The 26491-nt window shown below is 36.3% G+C and overlaps 1 protein-coding gene across 1 annotated transcript in view; it reads left to right on the forward strand.

Moving 5' to 3' along the window:
- The window catches only part of kctd16b (potassium channel tetramerization domain containing 16b), an 84105-nt gene extending 63724 nt beyond the window's left edge, over nt 1-20381 (forward strand). The window contains exon 2 of the mRNA XM_055051566.1: nt 14014-20381. Coding sequence (XP_054907541.1) covers nt 14014-14477 — 464 coding nt within the window. The 3' untranslated portion in view covers nt 14478-20381. The remainder of the gene's footprint in view (nt 1-14013) is intronic.
- Nucleotides 20382-26491: the final 6110 nt, after the last annotated feature.

Raw genomic sequence — 26491 nt, forward strand, 5'->3', positions numbered from 1 at the left:
TGACAATTTTGCAATAGGCCTTTAATCTGAATGTAACCTTTCTAGTCACAACATGTGTTGCATATTGCAAACATCCAGTCCTATATTTTGTGTGAAACCAAACCACTTCATTTGTACTGTGACTAGATTATTCCTTTGAAGATGCTGATTGAAATATAGTTTTATGTTTTGGATGCAAAACAGGATCATAGAATTTTGGACCTCAATTATGTCCAGAATGAATTGCAGCTGACTATACTTGGATGCAGATTCAATTAGTGACCACATTTTGATTCCAGATTTGGCTTGGCCCAGTTCTGAAACACTAATTGAAATTGTCACGTGACACTGATGTAGCACCAGATTGAGTGCTAAACTGAAGCAATGTAGGGAGCATGGTTTTACATGGTGTTGAAAGTATGACAAAAAGAACCCACATCTGATACTGATTCTAAATGTCATGCCCAATTTTGGATAATAAACTTAGAGGGACATAAATATATATAGAAGTGAAGGTTTTAGTCATTTAATGTAACCATTAATGGCCAGATTTAGACCAGTAAGGACAAAGCTTAATAGTTTAAGATTAACTGAAGTCTACAAACTTTAGTTTTTGAATTTTTATTTTCACACGTTGTGGGAGGCGGCCGCGTCGCTTGACACGTTGTGGGAGGCGGCCGCGTCGCTTGACACGTTGTGGGAGGCGGCCGCGTCGCTTGACACGTTGTGGGAGGCGGCCGCGTCGCTTGACACGTTGTGGGAGGCGGCCGCGTCGCTTGACACGTTGTGGGAGGCGGCCGCGTCGCTTGACACGTTGTGGGAGGCGGCCGCGCTTGACACGTTGTGGGAGGCGGCCGCGCGCTTGACACGTTGTGGGAGGCGGCCGCGCCGCTTGACTCGTTGTGGGAGGCGGCCGCGCGCTTGACTCGTTGTGGGAGGCGGCCGCGCCGCTTGACTCGTTGTGGGAGGCGGCCGCGCCGCTTGACTCGTTGTGGGAGGCGGCCGCGCGCTTGACTCGTTGTGGGAGCGGCCGCGTCGCTTGACTCGTTGTGGGAGGCGGCCGCGTCGCTTGACTCGTTGTGGGAGGCGGCCGCGTCGCTTGACTCGTTGTGGGAGGCGCCGCGTCGCTTGACTCGTTGTGGGGAGGCGGCCGCGTCGATTGACTCGTTGTGGGAGGCGGCCGCGTCGCTTGACTCGTTGTGGGAGGCGGCCGCGTCGCTTGACTCGTTGTGGGAGGCGGCCGCGTCGCTTGACTCGTTGTGGGAGGCGGCCGCGTCGCTTGACTCGTTGTGGGAGGCGGCCGCGTCGCTTGACTCGTTGTGGGAGGCGGCCGCGTCGCTTGACTCGTTGTGGGAGGCGGTGCCAATGTGTAATTGTTCTGAGAATTATATACCATCATCAAAGACTGCATGCAGGAGTCTCTGTCCTCCTTTTCTGTTACTGAAATAGCCCATGTTGCCCCTCCCCCACCATGGCCTTTCGGTACATTTATGAAAATATTCAGACCTTACCTTCTTTAGTTTGTTGTTTCCACATAAAATTCCTTGGTTGAATGGTAGTGCTCCACCTCAGAGAACTATACTTTTCTGACAATCCTGCAAACAGACCACATTGTTATTTTCCTGACAGACTTTTAAAAATGGCTTCACTTGTCAACTTACCAACTTGAGTATTTTGCACACCATTTTGAGCGAACGGCCAACTTGATCCTATGGATAAGATTTGCAGTTTAGGTGTACATTTGAAATGGTTCAAATTTCTTTAAGGTGGATATACCAAGCTTTTAAATCAATTCCTCTGTTTATCTTAACTCCTCATTTACTTGTTCTAAGCAGAAACCAAAAGCCATGTTGTATATTATTCATGTTGCAACACAACTTGGCTGTCAGTTTAGCTTCATTTAGAGCCAGTGGCTTTGCTGTGGTCCCCCATGTCAGAAGCAGAGAGAATCTAACCTCATAGAAAGTATTTTTGAAAATCCCTCGATACAGAAATTGAAGCGGCTACACTCCCCTAGGATGGAGTGTTGGGCAGTCGACCAGAATGAACCTTTTGATTCGTCTACATGCAACTTCAGCATAACTAAAATTTGATTAGCCATTTACTGCTCAACTCTTTAGAAGTTTGTACAGGAAATGCAGTGGTGTCATAGACAAGTCATAATAAACAGAGAGATATTGACTGAAAAATCTACCCCAAAATAAAATGGCTACACAATACCAGGAGACAAGTTAAAATAAAATAAAAAAGCTAAAACAGTGAATTTAGCATGATATGTCTCCTTAAAAAATTACTTGGATTTTTTTTTATTTTAAAGCACCAGAAAGCCACATTGCACTAACAACACAGAAAACTTGAAAAGAGACACAGAGCAGACAAACCTCTGTGAAGGCACACAGCCACCACACAAGTGAACAGGATTCCAGCACACCCCATGGCTCCTGTTGCTATCTGAAAATGCAATCACTATTTGACGCTTAAAAACCTTTTCATGCGTAGGTGGCACAGCTGAAGTTGATCAACCCTAATTGGGTTTTTCCACCTGAAAATTCTTTGTTCTCAATGAGAGCAAAGATTTCCTGTGACAGTCATGTTATGTAACTTGAGCTCACATGAGAAAACTTGCATAAAGAAGCACAGATTCAGCTACATTTTTAAAAATGGGTTTAAGGTCTGAAGCTAGTCATGCTTTACATAATTGTCTCACGTATATTAAATTGAGATGAAGATTAATGATAAACTAAATCTAGAACAATCTTTATTCATTATTTTTTTAAAAAAACAAAAAATATATATATTTTTTTAAGGACCTTGAAATGAGATTGCTCTGATACACATTCAGAGCGAATGTATAAAAACTGTTGATAATTAGAACATCATCAACAGTAAAAAGATATTTTCTCCTTTGGAATCCTAACTGTGTTTTTGGGGTTTAAATTTTAGTAATTCTGCTTGTTTTATATTCTTTTGTTAAAAAAAATCCTCGTCACTCTAGTGGATGTTTAACAGAGCCTGTGTTGATAAACTCTGGAATATGTTTATAAATTTTATTTACATTATGACAGAATTTAAAGCATAGATTTTTGAATCCTGAATATACTGCAACTAATATGTACATAGTGATTTCTGTTGTTTTTAACTATAAATAGATTGAAGAGCATTGGTCTGAGCGGCGTGTTGTCAGAATTGATTGTTTGATCTTGAAGACAAATCTTTACCAAGTGTTTATGTTTCTGTGACAGTTGCAGTATGCAATCAATGATTGCACATAAGTAGAAACATAAAGCTTTAATTGACGAAGTTTGATGTTCTAAAGCACAAATTGACAGGAGTAAAAATTCTACGTAAGGTATTTTTCTTATGTAATGTGGCTCTGAAACATTGTGCAACACCAGTATTTGAGGATGAAACTAAATGTCATTCAACCAGATAAACAATACAAAACAATGTGATGCAGCCAAGAAAAACACTACAAAAACATACAGAAGAGAGAAAAAGCTGTCAGATAAAACAGATTGTTTTATGAAGCTCAACACACAAATGCATCATTTTATTCCGCTGTGCAAGAGACTAATACTTTAGCGATGCAAGAAAGACAGGAGAGAAGAAAAATGAGTGGGAAGGAGGCAGTGTAATTCTTCATTCTTGTTATCCATTATGCCAAACTTGCAAATATTGTTCCAACCAAAAAGATGCTTATAGAAAGAAACATTTTTATTTTAAAAACTGACATCGTTGCCCAGAACTCCATTTCAGGAACACAGACACTTTAATCAATAGCTGACCAACCAAGCTAATCTTCTCGAAGCTAAATAGTAGACAGGAGACATGTAAAGCAGACACATGATTTGACCAGCATCTGTCATGGTGACAGATGCTGGTCTGTCACCATGATTGAAGATACTGAATCACTGCCATATTTAAGTAATGTTCTCCTGACCTCTTCTTGAAGCAAATACATGTAGACAAAAATCACTTCATTGATGTGATTCAACCAGTTTCCAAGCACAGACATGTAAATTGAGAATAAAATTTGTCAAAAACTTTGTACAAATTATGTGACTTAGTTGCAAGGAAATGTGAGAGGAAATCAAACGTAGATGAGATTCCTGTTTTTGTTCCTCCATGAAAAACTAGAGCTGACACGTACCTTAGATCTTCTCTGTGCCCTCGGTCTGTATTTGAGTTTCTGAGCTAAAATAGAATTCATTTTGTTATGCTCATACAGATCCTGACCCAGAAAGTAGATTTTTTTTTACCTATTAGGAAATCAGAGTACATGAAAAGTGTTATGTTTCTATTTTATCAATGATTTTGCAACAGAACGACGTGACAGAGGGAGGACCATGCTATCAATGTCATCTTAAAGATTACAACATATACATTTCGAAAAAAAAAATTAATTTAACATTGTACAGCTGTGCAAAGTAACTACAGATTGAGCATGCTGATCACCTCATTGTTAAAAACTGACAGGAAATGTTTAACCCCTCTCAGATTTTCGGAACCATTAACCATAAATCAAGCTTTATGGATCCAGTTTTTTCTTAAATATTAGATTTTAATTCAGCAAGCTCACAGGCGTATGTGTGCTTTCAAAATGTGCAGCCGTTATTGCAAAAGCAAAGATGCATGGCTGAATTGGTGTGAGCACATTCATAAAACCTGTATTGAAAAATTCACCATCATTATCTGAAACTTATTCAGTACAAGTAAATTTGTTGTGAACCGTAATGTTGTCGCCTTGTAGCTGATTGTCGAGTCATGTTTACAGATCTTAAAGGGGCGTTTGTCTAACCCACATCAGACACTGATGCATAATACAGAAATGCTGTTGATAAATGATCCATATTTGGCTGTACTGATTATACGGCACCAGTCTAATTTCCGGTATTTATATGAAACTGGTAAAATAATTGTATTTATTTACAGTTATGTGTAGTTGTAGTATAGTTAGATGTATTTTCACTTTATTGCACTTTGTCATATGGTTGTTAAATAGATTTATTGAAATAAAAAATCCACACAGTCTGACTAAATATTGTAGAAAACCTATTTGCTTAAGAACAGAACAGATTAAAAAGTTTGATTAGCAGTGAATTGAATCCTCCATCTGATGTCAAAAGTTTGGATGAATTTAAATTGTAGGTATGCTTTGAAATGCTTTGTGCTGTGGTGGAATAACTCCAGGTGACTTAGATAGATAACATTCAAAAACAATTCAACAGCAGTGACTTGAGGCTATCTTAAAATCTGAAATACACATTCAATGTTCTCTTTGAAGTTTTTTATATGAAAGTATAAAAAAACAACAATTTCCAGCTTATGCTGGAAATCTTAGGCATCTGACAGTCATGATGTTTACCCATTCACAGTGATTGCTGGTAATTTGCCTAAGGTTGCATTTTTAATAACCAACCTGCTTTTAAAATCCCCAGGAGATTTTACATGATAACTTCAGATTATCATTGGAACCAAAAAAAGGTCCTCTGAGGCTACAGAAACATTTAAAATAGAAATATATTGGAAGAAAAGATAAAACAGAAAAAAAGATGTAGGAAACTGAGAAGGGACACAGACCCAGACGGCAGAGTTGAGATTTTGTTGTGCCAAGATCATTTATCTCCACTGAACAGCCTCCGAGTGCAGAAAGGCTGTATGACAGAAATCAATCAGAGGGCAATCGTCCATACAGAGGCACTAATGTTCCAACCTATCAATACAGGCAGAGCAGAGAGGAGAAGGACTGCAGGAGGAAGAGGAAGGTGAAAAAAAGCAGATGAGGTTTTCTGAGCTTTTCCTTAAGTGAGAAAACATTTCCAGTGGAACCCTTATTTCCCCTGCAGTTCAGAAGAAGGAAACAAAAATATTTTTCCCAGAACAAACCGACATAATAAAGTTAATACGTGAGTTTGTTGTGATTTACCATTCGATATTCTGGGTCAAGCAAAGTTGAATGATTCCACTTGAGTTAGTGAAGGCATTTTAAAGTAGCCTTATATGAAACTGATGGATCAATTATGTGCTCCATCAGCTCATACATTGTTGATATCTGGCATTTAAATTTTCATGTTTCCCACGGCTTCAATGAGTAACTTCACAGTTCCCAGTCTGGTCAATCTCCATTCAACTGTGCCTCAGGGTCCTTCAGAACCTCTTGTAGAATATAAGCAGCCTAGATTTATTATTTGATTTTGCCTTGGTGTCTACCGGCCGAACAAAGCAGGGCTGATAATAAAAGCAATGCCACGCACAAATCAGACAAACAGGTTTGTGAGTCAAGCCACAAATTGTGGAAGAAAAGTAGATGATTCAAAAATAGCACAAATTCTTGTTGTTCTTGGTGCTGACATCTAAACAGAGGCCGTACACGATCAGGGAGAAGCAAGTCGAATCCTTTGGTCACTGTCAGCTTCTGTATCTATTGCATTAATATGTCAAACCGTCTGCAGTTTACTAATGGAAATGAGAAAATCTTCTCCAGCTGTTTCCTGTATCTTACAAAATGATGAAACAAGGTGGAATGAAGTTTCTCAATACTTACTTATCATGATTTCATTTTATAGCAAACAGTTTAACAGGTTTAGAAAATCCAGCTAATGCACAATGTAGAGTAAAATAAACAGTTATTCTGACATAAACAATTCTATCAAACACAAAGTAAGAGAAAAGGATTGCTTTTGGTAAATTATGTACATGAATACTCATTGAACTTGTTTGCATTTTGTCATGTTAAAACCAACATCTTTTTGCTATAACTTCTTTCCAAATCACTTATTTAGTAAAAAGAGTTCGTCAATTTTATCTCAGTATAAGGACAATTCTACTGTCAAGGTTTCAGAGGTTTTTCAGTGAACTTTATTGAAAAACCAGCCTGACAGACCAAAGGATACAATAGAAAGGTCAGAGACTTTGTTGTACAACCTGTTTAATGTTTGTCCCAAGTGATATATGGGGAAAAACAGCTAATATGGACAAAGTGCTCTGATCAGTTTAGGCCAAATTTAACTTCTTGACTAGACATTAAATCTTTTAGGGACAAAAAAAAGAACTTCAGGCTGTGGCACACGTTCATCTTTACACATGTAACCTGAACTAAAATACCCTTTAGATAAAAGCATAGTTTTTTAGTATTTTGGGAAAGTTTAAACCTAAAACCATTTAAATGGCAGTGGTGGAACTGACAATTGTTCATAAATACTTTCTATCTAGTCTGACTTTGCTTAAGCAATTTAGCAAAAAACAATGAGCAAAAATATTTAGTCTCTAGATGTGGAAAGACCCAAAAATGACTTCTTACAGTTATTGCAGCTAAAGGTGCTTCTTTAACTCATCGCTCCCTGAAGAGTCAAAAACAAATGCATGTCACTCTATTTCAGTTTTTTATGTGTATGAAATATTATGCCACCTTTTCTTCCATTTTCCATCATACAAGACTTTGTGTTGATGTTACATATTGCAGTTTGTGGATTTTAAAGTGACAAAATGCAAGAAAGATGTGGATACTTTTTTATTGTGCTGCAAACATTATTTTTGATTATGCAGTGTTTGTATAATTGATTTCATTCAGCTTGATCGCCAAAATAAATAAGCTGTTCAAAGGACATATTTTATGCCATGCAGCTGCTCCTTGTAGAAAACAAGCAGACCAACTAATTCCTAATGCGAGAGCATGATAAATTCATTACAGTACATACAATTAGCTTTGACTTTGTGTGTTGTTGAGTTTATTTATTTCATTATCTTGAGAGTGTGGTGTGAATTAGCTTTGCTGTCCAGAGCTGACAAGAGTTGTAGAGGTTCCTGCTGAGATCAATACATCAGTGCCTGTAGCTGCTGTCAGGAGCTGTGGCGGGTTTATGTGTGTGTCTAATAGCATGTGACACTCATTAGACTTCAATCAGACCTTCTGCCCACCTGCCTGAAAAAGACAAGTCAGTGACCACACAACTCCACTTCTGCATGTCACGTGTCTCACATAGACATGCACAGAGGAAGAATGTGGACGCTGAATGATGCATACCAGAGGCATGGCTGACAGTCTGGCACCTCTGATGACACGAATGGAGATGCCACCTGACACCAGAATTCCTCTTTCTGCACAACATAACAGATAATAGTTTCAAACCTTGTTGTCACTTGTTCTGGGATGCAGAAAAAAAGGCGTGCAGAATCTGCTTTCAAGCACTTCTGCACACAGACACACTGATGATGCACAAAATATGTGGAAAAGGCAGACTTAAAGAAAAGCACAAACTGACCCATAACACTATCATTTGGCATGCACATACAAATATTATCATCCATGATTAAATAAACACTCATGCATGTATTCAACCCTGAAGTCAAGCTTGATCATGTTCTCACATTAGCGCATGCCAACAACACATTGACATGACCTGTGGCAGATCTATAAGTAGAAATCCACAAACCCAAAGGCTCTAATGATGTAAGCTGCATAATTCACCTTCTTGTTTTAGAAAAATATTCTATTACCAAATGTGTAGCAACAATTGTTTAGAAATTACCCATTTTTATCTGAGCCACTATTCAGTTTGAGGGGCAAAAGGGACATTTTCTCCACTTTCAGTGTTGTTCAAACAATCCCAAAGCAAGCCCCTTTTGTACAATAAAAGGTTTACTTTCCTATTATTTTTATTGGTCCCTTCTGCACATTGGATGATTAAGCATTCTGTTAAAGGCTCATAACAAATGTCTTTGATTCACTTCCATTCTAACTTTTATCCAGAGGGTTCTACTTTAAACTGAATGAAAACTAAAGATTCTCTTTTAGGTCCTGTTTTTATTGACAGAAACAAAATAGAAACATCTAGTTTAATGCTGCGCATAGGTGCAGTTGTTAGAATAAAACTCCCACTACGGCACCAAATGCTCACTATTCAAAACAGGAGCACATCAAAAGTCACATGCACACTTAAAAGACTTCATGTTCTATACAGTACATTATATTTCCTCAGGTTTCTGACCTGCATGACCTATTTTTTTCAGTTCTTCAGTAGGAGAAAATAAACAGTAGGGAGGCACTGCATATGATCATTGCAGTGCCTTTTTAAATTATGTATTACTTATATTTATAGTTATTTATAGTTATTCACACAATAAATAGTGTGAATAACAATGTATGAACTTTCTGCAATTTAAATGACTAAGTTTAACAAAACAAGAGACAATTACAAATATCTCCAATCTGAACAGTCCATGTTGCACTTTAAAACATTGACCTTTGAAGAAGAAACCTAAAACAAGGTAAATGTTGACACTTTAAAAAAGTGTTTGTATTTCAAAATTCTAGACTGAGGATGTGTGAGCTTTCAAATCTTAAGGTGATGGTGAAAATAATACCAACTGAAAATGTTTACTTTGAAGTCATATTAGTACTATCTATGTTATATTTTTGCTTCATATATGATTTGAGTATCATTTCACATGTGAGTCCATTTCCTTTGTACCTAATTTACATAGATGGTCATTAAACTTAGTTATGCAAGATAATGATAATGTCTTCAAGTAACATGAACATTAAGGAAAGCAAGAAGAACAAACTTTATAGTTACATCCTCCCTTTCCATTAGCATGACCACAAAACCATTCAGTGTTAATCCCAATGAGAAAATGTTCATCTGCACATTTACAGTTTCATTCTTCACTTCATTTAGCAAAAAAAAAAAAAAAATCACCATTGCCATTACTTGGTGTGCGTTGGCTCACTCATCAACACTACATATTTAACTCTCCTTTTTTGTGAACGTAATTAGGGTATTACTGTGAAACTATAGAGACACCACTCACTTATTTCACAGATCTCAATTATCAGTGCTTAGCTTCTCCATTTGCTGTAAATTGTTTCTTTCCTCCTTTTTTACATATAAGATCGTCATGGAGTTTTGGATTTCATAGGAATAAAAAGTGAAAGGAATTACAAATGTAACTCCTTGCTAGCAGTCTTTATACTGGAAGCCTGTGAATTAAAGTGGATTTGAAGAATTAGAAGGAGGTAGATATAATTACCAAATGCCAGAGTGTAGTCACAAAATCATATATCAACCTTACAGACACAAGGCTCCACAGACTCTTGCTCAGGACAAGGCGTGTTGAGACATTTGTTATAACAGTGTTTGCCACAAGGTTCATTTTATGTGGACAAGCTGATTGTCTTGAAGCTGACTCTCCAGAGACGGGGCCCATTTTTCAAACCACTGGTTATGTGTCTGCATCTCATCGATCAGCGGACTCACTGTTCGCTCAGAGCAACATGAATTAACTTGTGTTCCTAAACACGGCCTTGAAGGAGATTCTCATTGCCATAATTCTGTTTCTTGGACCTGGATGATTGCGTTGTTTCATACAGGTCATGCATTTTTAGAAGAGTGCAGGCTGCAAATTTTACTCTAACCGATTGCATTATTGATCTCAATGGCTTCCAGCTCTCTAAATTCCCTTGTTTCCACTTGTTGCTCTCATGATAAAGGGTGAATGTTTGCTGGGGAGGCAGTTTTTGTTCTGAGTGTGCTATTTAGCTGTTCTATATTATGCTACTTTGATTAGTTATGCTAGTTATTTACTTGCAGTTCCATGAAATAAATGTGATAGTTTTATTATTGCACTTTTGTAAAAATGTCTTGTAAATATTTCATGAATATGTTTGGGAGATTAAATTATGGCACCAAGGTTGCACCGAGGAACAAAGATAATTATGCAAAAACAGAAAATTAGTAGTAACAGTAGCAGTCATCATAGTTGTAGTTGTAGTGTTAATATTTCAGTCACACACATAATACTTCTAACATATTCACACCAAATACTTTTTGCATCAAACTCTATATGTTGTAAAGAAATGTTTGGTCTTGATAAATGAACTATTGCCAAAGTGTGATTGTATCTTTATCAGTGGTAAAAGTAATACATAATTAAAAATACATTAAAATTATATTTAACATATACAAACATATGGAAAAGTAATCCCAGGAAAATGAGAGGAGGGCCACTACATAAACTAATTTCTGCAAAGAATTTTACAGGTTAAAGTATTGCTAATTTGACAATTGCTGTACATACACTTTTATATGTGTAACTGTGTAATTTCTGTTTGTCAAACATTCCCCATTCCATTACAAGGGTTTAAGTTGTTTTTTGAGATTCTAACAGTCATTATAATTCTCCTTACATTCTGTAGTTCTAACACATAGTTGCAGGCAACTATTCACACTGTTGTATTTTACCAGCAGAACCCGAGGTTTTTATTTGCTTTATAGTTTGCCGTTTGAAGTACAGAAGATAGAAATGTTCCTTCAGGCTTTAAATGAATAAAGTTTTAATGGCAGTTGTGCAAAAAAAATAACCAAACTGGTTACTGGTGAAGCAACACAAAAGACAAGATACCAAATGATTAAAGATTCACATTGATTAAAATAGTTACAAAATCATTATTTGCTATCAGTTGTAGCTGCTCAAAGCTGACAAGTAGTTTATCAACATCTTTATTTGTTAGGTTTTGCACATTCTACTTGTCAGGTTGGTTTTATATATCAACTTCTGTTTAGACTGTTTAAAGAGTGTGATCAGAAAGTGATGGCTGGTTCTGTTGTCTTTAAAGTTTTATGCATTATGAATAATTACAGATATACTTGAAGTGGATAATTTCTACTTGTGCTTACATAAACATTTAAATGGGTCAAACTTAACCTAAATATCTGGAAAAAATTTTCTTATTTGGAGCAGGATTTATCTAATTCTTAAGTGGTGAGAGAAAAGCTTGTAAATCTTAACCATGACTTAAACTTAGCAATTAGACAGATTTCTAAAGTTTTTCCAAACTACATTTCACACTATGTGGTTTTTGCTAACTTCATTTTCTCTCAATCCCACTTGTGTTTGCAAGGAAGAGTCTGTGACAAAGCGTTTGAAACTTCTGTTCTTATTGGTGTGGTTTCTAAATATGTTTAGAATTTTAGCTTTAAAATTGCAATACTTGTAATTTTATTGGGTAGTCATTATCAGTCTCTACTTTGAAAAAGTAGCTTTTTATGTTTTCTTTTTATTCAAATAAAAACTCTTGTTAAATCACCAAATATTTTATGAGGTTTTAATTATAATATTGAAATTTTACTGTGACGTTTTAACCTCAGGACTATCAAAGCTTCACGCACCCCCTGTGATCATCGATGCCCCCTAAGGGGAGGGCATGGACCCCAGACTGGGAAGCACCACTCCCTTTGTATGAAGGCGTGCACACTAATGTGTGTTTGTGTCTGCAGGAGCTGAGATGTGTAAATGCCAACAGTAATTAAGGAGATCCAGAGCTGGTATGGTTGAAAAAGGGGGTTGTGTTCTATTTCTGTCAGTAGCTTTGATGGGTGAGGTTTACTTTGAACACAGAAGGCACAGTGTGTAAGAATATGTGTGTGTGTATGCGTATGGGATCTGTACCCAGTGTTAAGCTGTCCACAAAATCCACCTATTTATACTCATAAATGTAGCTATAGTGGCTGTTTATGAGTAAGACTCTGAGGAGCAAATATTTGTCTATTATGCAGGCGCCACAGCTATTAACAATCCAAATATGCTTCAGAGAATACAGAAAATTAAAAGCAGGGAGAGTTTTATTTTCCATAAAGTTATTTAAATGCTTAGTAATACAGGAAAAACAAAAAGTAAGCCAATATTCTACCCAATTAGTAGAAGATGCATGGCAGCCAGAATCTGTCAGACTATAAATGTGTGGGAATAAAGATGAAGTGAAGCAGCGCCTACAATCATCGGTTAGGGTGGAGCATGGAGGGTGTTTGCCTCCAGGGTTTTGATCTACCCTCACTAAACAGCGAAGAGTCCATCAGCAACAGATACACTCTCAATTATTCAGGAGGTTAGAATGAAAAATGAATGGTTGCTTCCTGTAGTCAGAGGTGTGGTGCTGCACTGGTGCCTGAATGTTTAAGGCACCAGATCTGCACCAGATCTGCACCAGATCTGCGTTTACAGCAGATCTTAGTAAAGGTGACGATTTCCTCTTGGTGATAGGTGGATGGGTGCTTTTGTTTCATTACTGACTGAGACCACAACTACTGGACAGATGCCTCGATCTCTTCAACACAGAGGAACTCAAATGTTTTCTTGCTTGGCACTCTGACTTGCTTAGGATGTTTTCTGTGGTCATTGGGTGCTTTAGGTCTCTAAAAAGATCAGAAATATTTCACTGTCTCAGCCACGGTGGTGCGGGAAAGGGAGACAAATGTTTCAGGTGCTGCTGAAAAGCTCCTAGAGCATGAGCATGTCATTTAAGAGGAGTAATGTTCTGAGGAGTCATATTCAGTTAAATTTATTCTTTGTTTGACCTTAGATTAGTTTAGTTCTAATGATTTGCGTGCATGTAAATATTTATGGTACCATTTATTGTTTTATGTTAGGTTTGTGTAAATAAAAACCAGCATCTTTGTCTCACTGTGTAATGGGTGTCGGTGCAAATGTAGCATGCAGCTCTGAATAAATCCACCTTGACTACATTTTGCTGAACCACCACAGGTCAAACATTATCTTTTTGAAAACACATTTTTGCATTTAGAAGAAATATTTGAGAGAGCAGATACTTTTTCACAGTACTTTACATGTACATATATACATTTTGAACTTTTGCTTTCAATTTTAAAAAAGTTTTTAGCTCTTTGTGGATGTAAGTGGCTCGTGCAATGCAGGATTAACAAATGCAGGAATGTCACACGTTGGCCCTCTTCACTTTTAGGATTAGAGCGGTGGAAACTCAGTTGTTCCTGATGCCATGTCACTTTGTTCTAGATAATAACTATTTGGCACCAGCTGACTACAAATCTTTGTCTTCCCTATGACTTCTTACTTTGTCTTTCTTTTCCTTTCTAAATAATTTGTGTCTTCCTTTGTCCTATTGTCAAGTTTTTTTTCTTCAAGCAGATTGATCTACAAAGAAAGGAAAAAGTGAGGGAAAAAAGAAGCTCTCTGTGGAATCTAATATTATCTCCTGTTCTGCTTGTCTTGTCTCCACAGGTGGTCCATCACGCTGGTCTTCTCCTCCATGTGACTGCTGCTGCAAAAACCACAAGGGTGATGGGGAAGGTGAGAGTGGCACTTCATTCAACGAGCTTTCAACCTCCAGCTCGGAGAGCCAGTCGGAGACCAGCTCTCCCCAGGGAACAGTCATCAGAGGTCCAGTCAGCCGTCAGTCGCACCCTCATGCCAAGGTCCAGACCCTCGACAGGCCACCTAAGAAAGGCCCAGTTAGCATGATTCAGCAGTCTGACCAGCGACGAAAGAGTGACTTGCTGCGCACTCTTACAGCCAGCTCGCGAGACACCAGTGGCTGCAAGAAACGGCCGGTAAAAGAAAAGCCAACGGTTCAGGAGGAGCTGCAAAAATGCATTCAAGACTTCCACAAGATCAAGATCCCAGAGAGGTTTCCTGGAAGGCAGTATGTGTGGCAGACCGACCTGCTGAGAAAGTACCGCCTTTGAGCCTGAATTTTGGAGGGAAGCGTGGAGGGAGCAAGCAAGCACACGGCCAAGGATCAGTTACTGTTTTTCCATCATGGATTTTTTCAAACAAAATCAACTTTGAGGAGGACACTTCATGACGTAATGTTGAAAGTTAAAAGAAAGAAATAATTATCAAAAAAGGCAGTTGCAAAGGTTCTTGGTAAATGTAGTATGTACAGTTTGTGTTTCTATGTAGTTTAGACCAAGTATATACTGTATGTATGTGCAATAACTTGCAGACTGCATCAGCATTGGACCAAAACAACAAAGCTAACTGATCAAACAGCTGAAATCATTACTGGTTGCACCTGGTGTTACTGATGGCTAATGGATTGCACGGACTGTAATCAGCCGTCCTTTTGACTGAAAAAAATTACAAAGCAACATTTCTGATCCAACAAAGACAAACACTGATTTACTGCGTGATTGTATGAGTGTGGTGGTGTGTACGTGTGTGTTTGTACCCAGGTGGCCTGGAGGTCAAAGATAAATCTGCATCGGGACTCATCAATAATTCATGCAGTTCTAACAGAGCTCTCACCATAAATACTCCCTGAGATTTCTGCTGCCAGAGTGGCCCAAACAGCTGGGCTGATTACTTTACTTTTAGGTAACATTTGGAGACTCTTGAGCCAGAAGGAGGCACAATTTCATCAGCATATAAATTAATTCCCCTTCTTAGAGACAGGTTATGTTGCAAATGTGCCCCAAGAGCACCAAGCAGCAGCACATTGCTCTAGTTTTTACAAAGCTGCCTGGATGTAAATTAACAGCCAGTTGTGAGGAATAAGGGAAAGAGAAAAAGCAAAGGGTTGGTAGAACTGAGTAAAACTGTAAAACACAGTCATCATATTCACATAAACAAAAACAAAAAATTCCACCTTACTCACACTGAACAATAAATCATGGTATAATTAAAGCCTCACTTGGTTTGACAGTACCATACAGCCAGGAAAGGCTGTACTAGTGGTGTTTTCTAACTCTCCCAACACGGTTCAAGGCTTGAGCTATTGATTAGCTTGTCAACAGTTTCTGTTGACAAGCTAATCAATAGTTATTGATGATCGGTCTGATGAAAGAGCTGATATATGTAGTTCTTGTTTACAGTTACTAATGAAGTCTTTGGGTTTCTAACAAAAAGATGCAACTTGTGATTTATTAAAGATTAGCCATTACTCTTGTATTTAAGTTAGCAGAAGCAAGGGAATGTATTGCAAAGCAGCTACAGAAATTAGGATAGCAGTGATCTTTAATAAAAAAAACTAAAAGAAAAACTGCTACAATACTAGATAAATAAAGTTACTTCACCTTTTTATTGAAATTATAATGGAAACATTAAAGTCCAATTTAAATTATGTGGTTTAAAATAATGACAATCAGCTGGTAAAAGTTTTTGTATTTATCAAAAAAAAGTCTTTGTCAAACTAATTATTTTCTTTTTGCCACAGTTCGTTCAGCAAGTGTGCTGGGTCATCTGAAGAGACATTTCATCAAAAACAAACATAAAAATAGCGAGTATGCTCCAATATTGAGATTTTTGAATGATCACATTAAAGTAGTTGGCTGCACTTAACTCTTGATATGTTATATTCTCAAAAGTATTTTCTCGTCTCCTTTCACAAACATGAACTTAAGTTACACTCCACTCTTAATGATATTTAGAAACATCTTGCACATTATAACATAGTAACAGAAGATACTGAGAGGATGATAGTTGGTCCTTTAAAAGACTTCAGACAGCTGTAGGACTCCAGAGGAATTGATCAATGAGATGGCATTAACTTTAAGCATTATAGAACTTTATGCTTTATAGAAAATCTGCAGATACTTAACGTTAAACAAATAGAATCTAAATCTGTGACCAAAACATGTCAATCAACAAATCCCTAGACAAAAGCAATACACTTAATATTAAACAGTGAGAACAACAATGAAATGAAATACTGCAACTACATGTGCAGAAAAAAAGGCTCCTATAACGACATGTAAATGTAGTTTCTGTTGGATGATATTCTGGGTGTCCTTAAATATCTGTCTTGTGTGTAAGTAACAAAAAAACCTTCAAAGAACATCAATATATTTGAAAAAAGAACTAATAGAAATCTGACATAAATTATTTTATTGGTTTTGAGCTTTAATATTCTTAAAGTTGAAATAATTTGGGTTTTGAAATGATTAAAAATATTTGTTATTCTTTTATTATTTCAGAGCACACATTATTAAAACAAATATAACAAACTTACTAAATACTTATCTTGATATAGGTTTATTTAAAAAAAATGCCCCTTCAAATGCTTTATTGCTATAGATATTTTTATATCCAAAGGACTTTTATTTCAATATAATTGCTGAAATGTTCTCATGCTGGCCACAAAATGAATTTAATGTGAGAGTTTACAGAGAGCTATCATTCACAGATTCCCATTTATCAGTTCAGATTTATAGTAATTTATAGTTGGGCTCAGGAAACGTGTTGCAGGAGGTTCCAAAGGAGAAACAGCCACATGTTAAATTTGAGGTAAAATATGGCTTATTTTTTTATGTTTCCAAAATATTTTGGTTTTACTTTAATGTATTTTATCAGTTTTATTTGAAGACTAATTCTTTTCATGTGGACTACATATCATATGTAAATAAGCACAATAAATCATATTCAAGTAGCACAATGTAATATACTCTGTACATAAAGCATCTAGATCAGCGAGGCGCTGCTGCTCTGCTATCTCAGTGATCCAGTAGTTCGTTAAAATGTGTATTCCGCTCTTTGTTTTGGAATGTAATGCTTGACCATCACAGGTGAAAGAAAATAAATTACATACCTGTAAATTACAACCAATTTCCAGTAATTTGGTAAGGACAACAGTATTAAAGGGAACAGTTAGCATTTTTGTCTCTGAATGCTGCAGAAATAGTCAAATATCACTAAGATATTTCAACAATCACATTTTCTGTAAGCTGAGTTATTCAAAAAGGATCATTTTTGAATCTGAAAGGTTGTACGTAAATAAGTTTAAATTTGAAACGTGAAACTAAATTCAAGCTGAACAGGAACTGATCAAGAAATTGTGTGGTGCTGAACGTGTTTTACAGTTATTTATCAGAAGGTCTTCTATATTTTAGTCCAAAGCATCAGCCATGGACTATGCAGCCATAACTGCATGGAAAAAAGTAAAGTTGGAATGCAATGAAAGTGCATTGTCAGGGAAAAATAATAATGAAGAATCTGCACAAAAAATAACAACAACCAAGTCTATTCAAACCAACAAGGATAAATGGATAATTTTGTTGAGTTATTGTGACAACTCATTACATTCAATAGTCATGTTTGCTGTTGTACTTTCTGCATGAAATGAAACAGTAATGTAAAGCTAAAATTCAAGAAGTTGAGCCTATTTCATGTTGTTAGCATCCACATGTTTTTTCCACAGTAGAATACATATTTTGTAGGGCCTTTTGAAAAAAAAAAATCATCTTAACTTTTTGATCAATATACAGGCACAAGACAGAAGGGAAGGAAAAAGGATCAAATTTATTCTCCTGAGGCCCAGAATCGTCAGCAATATTGAATACAGGAACACTTTTTTGACATTGTTCCTGCCAGTACCTTTGAAACTCTCTGTAAGCTCATAGAATTATAAAATAAAACATGTGATCAATATGACTCATTTAACGTCACATGCCAGCTGACATTAAACACATGGTTCCAATAATTCAAAGGGCGAACATACATATTAGTTCATTTGTTCTGAAGCACAACAAAAAAATTACTCAGGATCAATTATTTGATCACTGCATTAAAAATCACTTCATTTTAGTTTGATCTGTTATCTGAACTTCAATCTATATTGTCTAATGCTTGAATTCACATATCAGACAAGCATAAAGATTCAAACACACATGACTTTACAGGGAGAGATTTCTGATTGCCTCTCAGAGAAAGGTTGCATAGCTTTTCGCTCATATGGAGTTTTAGAAAATAGTAATACCCCTTATACATTATTTTCAGATTTCACATAACAAACACAAACTTATATGTACTTATTTGTGTATGTTTGTACAGAATAGTGATTCATTGTAAAATAATACACTATGACAAATGAAAATCTGAAAAGTGTGGTGTGAATATGCACTCAGTCCAAAGAGGCGAAAAGTAACTCTGAAGGAGGAGAAGGCACTCTCAACCCAGGTTTAGGAAACATTGTGTGTGGAGGAAAAAAAAAATCTCTGAACACACCGTGCTTAACACAATCGGTGTAATTTTGGAATAAATCTAAATGTAAATGAGAATTGTAATGCTCACAAACACTCTCCATCCAATGTGACTAAGCTTTAGTTATGCTATCAAGAAAACGGATCATTATTTCAGTTTCTAAATGTTTAAAGCTGATTATGATAAGTGTTTAATAAGGAAGGAGTGGCACACCACACTGTTCAGAGTTGAATTTCTTTAAGTTTTTAAAGCCATGTATGTACTAGTTAAACACTACTTGTCTACATAAAAATGCATTAATTTTTGCAGTTGTCTCCTGATGAAATGCGAAAAAACATCAAGGTGTATTGATAATTTTGCAAGGCTCTATAAAACTGCAAAGTTCCATTTGGCTTTCTTGCATTTCATTTTCACTCCATGTTTAATAGAAAAAATATGCTGCTACCAGGATCTGTTTGCTTGACTCTGTCTGCTGCTTCTTGTTTTTGTTTTGCTTTTATACATTCTAGAAACAAGGTCATCCATGCAGCTGAAAGTAAAAGTCATTTGCAAACATACGAATGATTGAAAATTTAAACGGACATTTGACACCTGGTGGCCTTCTAGAATTGTCTACAGCTGTTTTTGCACAATGTATAGAATAATCTACAACACACAAACAGGGAAGTATTTGAAAGCAAAGAGTTGCATCCATGTCCAGCACATCAGCACAGACCCAACTCATATCTATCTTCAAACAGTTTGAGCGCATGACTTGATATGAGGTTCTTTCTGCTTGAAATTATACTGATTAATGTAAATTAGTAAATCGCGTGTGCAATTTATGTCTTAGGACAAATGTGATGTTTGAAAATGAGGAGAGCCTGAACCAATGTTAAGTTTGCCAGTTTATGGTTTTTTGCAGCACTTTTTATGTCTCAACCGGATTTTCTCCCCTAAAGTTATGGCCATGGCCTTTAAACAAAACCCAAGCACATGACTGAAGCCCTCGCTTTGTTTATGCTGCCAGTCACAAAAACAAGTCACAATATTCCAACATCACAATGGCAGACCTGGAGTCATGTGTTTGAAGCAAAAGGGCGTGTTTTTATGTATGTTTATGTGACACACATTACAAAAAGAAAAAAAGCAACAAAACATTGTGAGCATGTTGGTATAAACTTATGACAGATTTAAATTAGTCTGTTCTTGTGAAATGAGTATGTGACAAACAAATATTTGACTGAAAAGAAAACATTTTAAAAAAGATAAGCACAAATGTGTCGATTGTTGCTGTTGCTCCGCTGGTGTATAAAGTTCTTAATAAAACAACTCTGCAACATGACTGAACTCCTGCAAAACAAAGCAACTCTCATGGCCAGCTTGATGTTAATAGAAACTTCTACACAACAAATCATCATAGAACTTCTAAACATTATTTGCTAACTGTAGCATTTCATAATCCTGTCTTTAAAAATCTTTATTTTTTCTTTTGAACTGTGGATAAAAGTAATTCACTACAATAAAACTGAATTTCAAAGAGTTTGCCATCTGTCCTGAGAGTTGCTCTGTATTTAAGGTGTTATGTTCTGTTTCTGTGTCTGCCTTTATAGACAGTACAATTCATTTGAAAGTCTTTAGATAAAAAGCTGTCATTTTGAAAATGTATGAGTACAACCAATAAACAAGATGAACTATACAGCTACTCATAAGTAAAACTTGTTTTTTGTTTTTTTCATCATGAATATATATGTACTGATTAAAACCCTGTTTATTGCTTTGGAACAATCATGCAAAGAACATTTTAGAAAAATTAATTAGAGTTTATTTGGAAACAGTTTTTTTTTTTTTTTTTAGGAAAGTTACAAGTGCTATCATGTTTATCAACACTAACATTTCAGGTTCAAATATTCAATTCAAGGAAAGTCTTATATTTAAACATTTTTAGATAATCAGTAAACCAGGACATCCTATGTCCTTAGAATATTAATATAGAGTAGCACAGTTTCTCCTTTCTCTTGGTCAGTCTTAAAAATAGGGAGGAAGAGCAGGAATGTTTCATTCAAAAGTGACACATGTATTTTGATCATCAGGAAATGGCAACAAGAAAACAAGCACTTTTCCAACCTCCTTATATTTGTAATCAGAACAATGAAAATAAAGGTGGGTGAACAGCATCTTGCTGGGGTGTCAGGTGGTGCAGTGATTAAAGCAGATGCATCGCAAACAGAGCTTACAGACCTCAATGCCGCCATCCCCAGTTCAACTCCCATGCTCAATTCCTTTGCTGCACATTTTTCTTCCTTTCTCTCTCTGCCCACTTCCTGTCAGATTACTGTTAAGTAAAGGCCACAAAAAAATTATACATATATACAAGTGGACTGAGTCCTTGAGATAGAGCAAACTGCTGGGACAAATGGTGAAAACTTGAAACAGAAATGTTGCCCTTCCTTATTAAAAGGAATAAGCTGAAGTAGTTCCATCAGCTGATCAAGACGCTTCATTGGCATCTCTCTTGGGGGGTTTCCTGGGTTTGTGACAATGGACAGAGATCTCAGAACTCGCTTATGATTACATGCACCTTCTGTCTTGAGAATGCCTTGGAGTTCTCCAGAATGAGTCTGGTCTCCCCACTAGCTAACTAGCTAACTAAGCCTTGACCCAAACTCAGATAATTGGAAGACCACAGAAACATTTTCTAACTTGTTGTTCCGATCATCAATAATCAGTTTTTCTCCAAACTATCTTAAAAAATGGCCTTGAACAACTTTCAAAATGTCACCCTGCCAAAATTGTCACATAAAAACAACAACAAATAACTCATTGTTAATGCAGATGATGCCTTACATCTGTACTTATTTATTTTTTATTTTTTTCAAACATTGCCCTCTGGGATTTGAAACAATAATCTGGAAATTAGAATAGATCAGGAATTAGGATGACCTTTTCCAAACAATGAATTACATGAGATTCAATCTTAATAAATGCAGGCCTATTACATTTTCCAGGCCCTCAGACCAAATCTTCAAGGCCATTAAATCATCTATTTAGTATCAGCATATGGAGAGCAGTCTGCTGCCAGGCTCGCTTATCCCTGGACAATATGGTTAATTATACAGATTTCAAAGTCTCAATCGGGAGGAGAAGAGCTTGTTGTGAGGGAAGAATGTGCGTTTCATGTCTCTCTTTGTGGCTGCCAGCTTTCCATGGTAGGGAAGAGGAGGATGAGTATGCATGGCAGGCTTAAAATAGCATCAGTGGGATCAGTTATCTTCTCCAGATCAGGGAATGAGGGAGTGCATGTGGCTCTCAAAGCTGGCTGGATGAAGAAACTGATAATGTAAGAAAAAGATGGACGAGGGGATAAAAGTGTAAGGAAGATGGTGATAAAAGGTGTAAAAAGAGTGAAAGGTATTGAATTAGGATGAAAGGTGAGAAAGGAGAGAAAATGAAGCCAAAGTGAAGTGAGGAAGGAGTGGGAGATAAGTGGTTGGAAAGGATGACAAGAAGGCTGGTGGAAGGATTTACAGGAAAGAAAGGAAAATATAAAAAGACTGTAGGAATGAATGTGGGGAATCAAGACAGTTGGAGGAAGAAAAAGGGAAAACAAAGAGCCAAAGAAACAACAACAGCAGCGAGAGCAAGGTGTGTTCGAAAGCATGCAGAGCTTATGTTGGCTGTCAGGATCCATCTCCAGGATAACAACTCCAGTTACATGATGTTTTTCCACATTACAGATGAAAGTATGCGCTCCTGCACTACAATCAGATCAGCCGTGAGTATTGCCGTTGTTACCACAAGTCAGGCAGATTTTTCTCAACAACACTGTTGAAAGATAGACGCACTGCCAGGCATTGTGGAGCAAACAATGGTACAAAGCTTTCTGCATAAATGGCTGATCCAGCTTCTGCTGCATCCTGGAGCTATAATCACAGTGACAAGATTAGTAAAAGCACATTAAATCCCTTATCTCCTTTTCTCAGTGAATTGAAATGAGCCAAAGATTACTTGAGGTCTTGCTATGCAATAAAACTCACAACTGCTTGTGAACTTAGTAGAACAGGGATATTAATAACAGGCTAAAATCTATTGAGAACTAAACGTACTAAGGATATTACGTAAGTATTATCTAAAATTTGAAATACATAGACACATAACTTGTTGAATATATTGTTACTTATTCATGTATTCCCATGCAGAGGTAAATTATTAATTATTCTATTGACCTTACTAATCTAGGTTTGTAGTAGGAACAAATATTATTCAAGCTAACATGAACGATCTGAACTAAACTGGTTACTGCAGGTTAGCCATTAAGATATTAGGGTCTTTTTGAAAAGGACAAAGGGACATTTTCAGTGTGTTTAATACATATTAATAATCATGTAACATTTCATTTATTTATAGAATTTTGCCATTGTGGCATTCCAAAATCAAAATCAAATCAAATTTTATTTGTAAAGCACATTTCAGCAGCAAGGCATTTCAAAGTGCTTTACATCATAAACACAAAAACACAAAGTCCACAATTACATTCCACAATAACAGCAGCAATTTGTTTATTTTTTTTGTCTATGCGTTTTAACTCATAGTGCAGTAAAACAGATTTTTCTGAAAAAACATAAAAATACCTCATGTTGACCTACACCTTTATGTTCGGCTGTAAAAATTGCTTTTGAGAACTGCATGGAGATGTTGCTCCTGACAAATCTTGGCAGTGACCTTTTGTGAGGAGAAGCATGACTCTGTTTTGAAATTTTCAAAATTGTTTTGGTTTGAGACTATTGTGTGCATTTTTTATATCTTTGTGAAGGGCTGGTAACTTGATATTTAACTCAGAAAAAAAAAACTATGTTATAGGGCAATGTTTCAAATACTTCTTACAGAATTTGGATCATTTTCTCTAAGAAATTAATTCAAATTTGTTTACAAGTCCATACATATTATGCCCTCTTTCAGCTTTGGAATTTATACAAATTTTACAAACACGCACATTGAGTCGTTCTGAATTTCTGTCTTCAGAACGACTTTGAATTGACTTCCGTTCATTGTCATTTATTTCTAGAGCTAACCTGACCTTTAACCTACACCTAGCTAGTATCCAGAACACCCCTAACACCCCCCCCCCCCCCCCACCCCCCACACACACACACACACACACATCTCCAGTGATACATGCTCCAAACAATTTAGATTTGTACAATTTTAATGCAGATAGACCAGGGAGATGAAAAATGAGTCTCTTAAGGCAAGAATCCTTTGATGGAGCATATAAACAACACAGTATATGACAGACTGCCAAATCGAGCCCTACAGAGCTCCCCTGCTGATCTGTGATTGCGTCACTATCTCGACATTTTCCAGCTGGAAAGTTACCCTTTCTTCAAAAAGCATAAAAGTTAGGGAACTGAATGATTCACAAAAGTGGATTTTCTAAACAGTGAAAAAGGCAATAAACACAGAGTGTTTCATGTTAATCAAATATCCGTTTTAGCAAACCAAAAACACAGTATTACAGTCATAATCAAATGTTTTGAATTGCTGAGTTTTGTACAAAAAATAAAGGAGGATTTAAGTATTTATGAACCAAACAACATATGTCACATCTCCTGTTCTTATGCTAAGATAGCATCCCTTTGCTTCCTGTGTTAATTATGGTTTTAGGTCAGAGATGCACCACAAATCTATATTACAGAGATAAACATGATGTGAGCAGACCTGCAGGCATAAACAATGTTATCATTGTTATCTACCTCTTATGTTATGTTATTATATTTTATTATTTATGTAATAAGTATTTGTGGACAATAAGCAAGCAAGAATCACGTTTTGCTTGATTAATAAGCACAAATCACAAAACTTCAGAGCATTCTCTAAATACCACCACAGTGGCAGCTTCTCCAGGCATTTGGTTTTGGTAAATTATTAATTCAAATTATAATTAAGTCTCAAAACATAAAGCAAGCACAGAGAACACATATATCCTCAATGCTTTGAAAATGATCATCCTTTCTTAAATATTCCCCACATGATGTAGAATGGCTTTCAACATCAGGGCTGCACAGTGGCACAGTCGGTAGCACTGCTGGCTTGCAGCAAGAAGGTCCTGTGTTTGATTCCCAGCCCAGGGTTTGTCTGCATGGAGTTTGCATGTTCTCCCTGTGCATGAGTTGGTTCTCTCTGGGTACTCCAGCTTCCACCAACAGTCCAAAAACTTGACTGGTTAATGAACTGTCTCTAAACTGTCCTTGTGTGTGCATGGTTGTTTGTCCTGTCTGTCTATGTGTTGCCCTGTGACAGACTGGCGACTTGTCCAGCGTTGCCTGAAATGTTCGCATGGATAAGCACCAGCACCCCTCCTGACCCTGCCAAGGTCAGGGGTGATGGATGGACTTCCAACATACAAATCTGGTCTTGTGACTGATCATGTTATGTGACCTGGCAATATTAATTCATCTTTATACTTCTTTGTCTCTCATCCTGATGGCATTATAAATTACTGAGAGCATAACACTTCTCCTTGCCGTCTTTGTTGTAGGCAGACATTCTGGTACATGCTGCTTCGGTGAGTATTATTTCTTGTTGTTTGGTATATATTTTACAACACAGCTTATGTTTGGAAAACTGTGGCTACATTCAGTGAATCATTTATAATCAAAAATCACTTTCATCATACTATTGCATAAATTGTAAAGTTCTGATCCATGATGCTTAATTCTCTTTGACAGTTAATTTTTAGTTAAACTGTTATTTAGGAAAGTTTTTGAGTTTTTGAGCAACAAATCAAGATAGTTTGTTCAAAAAATCAATGTAGCTCATCAAGGAGGATACTTGACTTTTATCAAAATGTATTTTGTTATTCACCACTGAACAAGAAAAAAAGCACAAGAGGGCTTTAAAGTGAATTTCTAAATTTCCCTATATGTTTCCCAATACAAGTTGCTGTTTTTTCTAAATCACTGTGTGCCTCTACTTCTTTGATTTAAAAATACGTTTTGTAGTTTTTTTTTTTATCTAGTAACAATGCAGTTCATTTTTATTTAATCAAATATTGCATTTTTTGGAAGTGCAAGAATCAATCAGTGCATCAGTTCTTACATAAAAACGAAAAAAGAAATGTTTGACGGATTTTATATATATATATATATATATATATATATATATATATATATATTATATATATATTATATATATATATATATATATATATATATATATATATATATATATATATATATATATGTATATATATACATATAAGTATTCATAAGTATACTTATATATATGAATACTAAGTATTCATATAGTATATATATATATATATATATATATATATATATATATATATATATATATATATATTATATATATATATATTATATATATATATATATACATATATATACATATATATATATATATATATATATCAATCTGAACTGGCTCCTATTTTCATCTCTCAGTTGCCCTGATAATATTTTTAGATATGTTGACTCACATTATGCGGACGCCTGTGCTGTCGACAGCTTGTGTATCTTTGCAGCTGATCCCAGAACAATTGAGCCAATCAGCTCATGGCAGCTCAATCAGGAAAACATGTCATTAGTGATGTTTGAAGGTGTTGGATAGTGGACTGAAATTATATTCCACAAAATTTGTTCCAGAAAGCTCTGTGGTTCAGTCCCAGGACAAAATGCCAAAAATCATAGGTGCCAAGGCTGAATTAAAAAAAAGCCATGTAAAAACAATAAAAGCTGCCACTACTTATGGGAGAACAATCAAAGATATTTCATAAGCTTGGAAT

This window comes from Poeciliopsis prolifica, unplaced genomic scaffold (assembly GCF_027474105.1).
Source record: "Poeciliopsis prolifica strain line A6 unplaced genomic scaffold, Auburn_PproV2 SCAFFOLD033, whole genome shotgun sequence".
Lineage (NCBI taxonomy): Eukaryota > Metazoa > Chordata > Actinopteri > Cyprinodontiformes > Poeciliidae > Poeciliopsis > Poeciliopsis prolifica.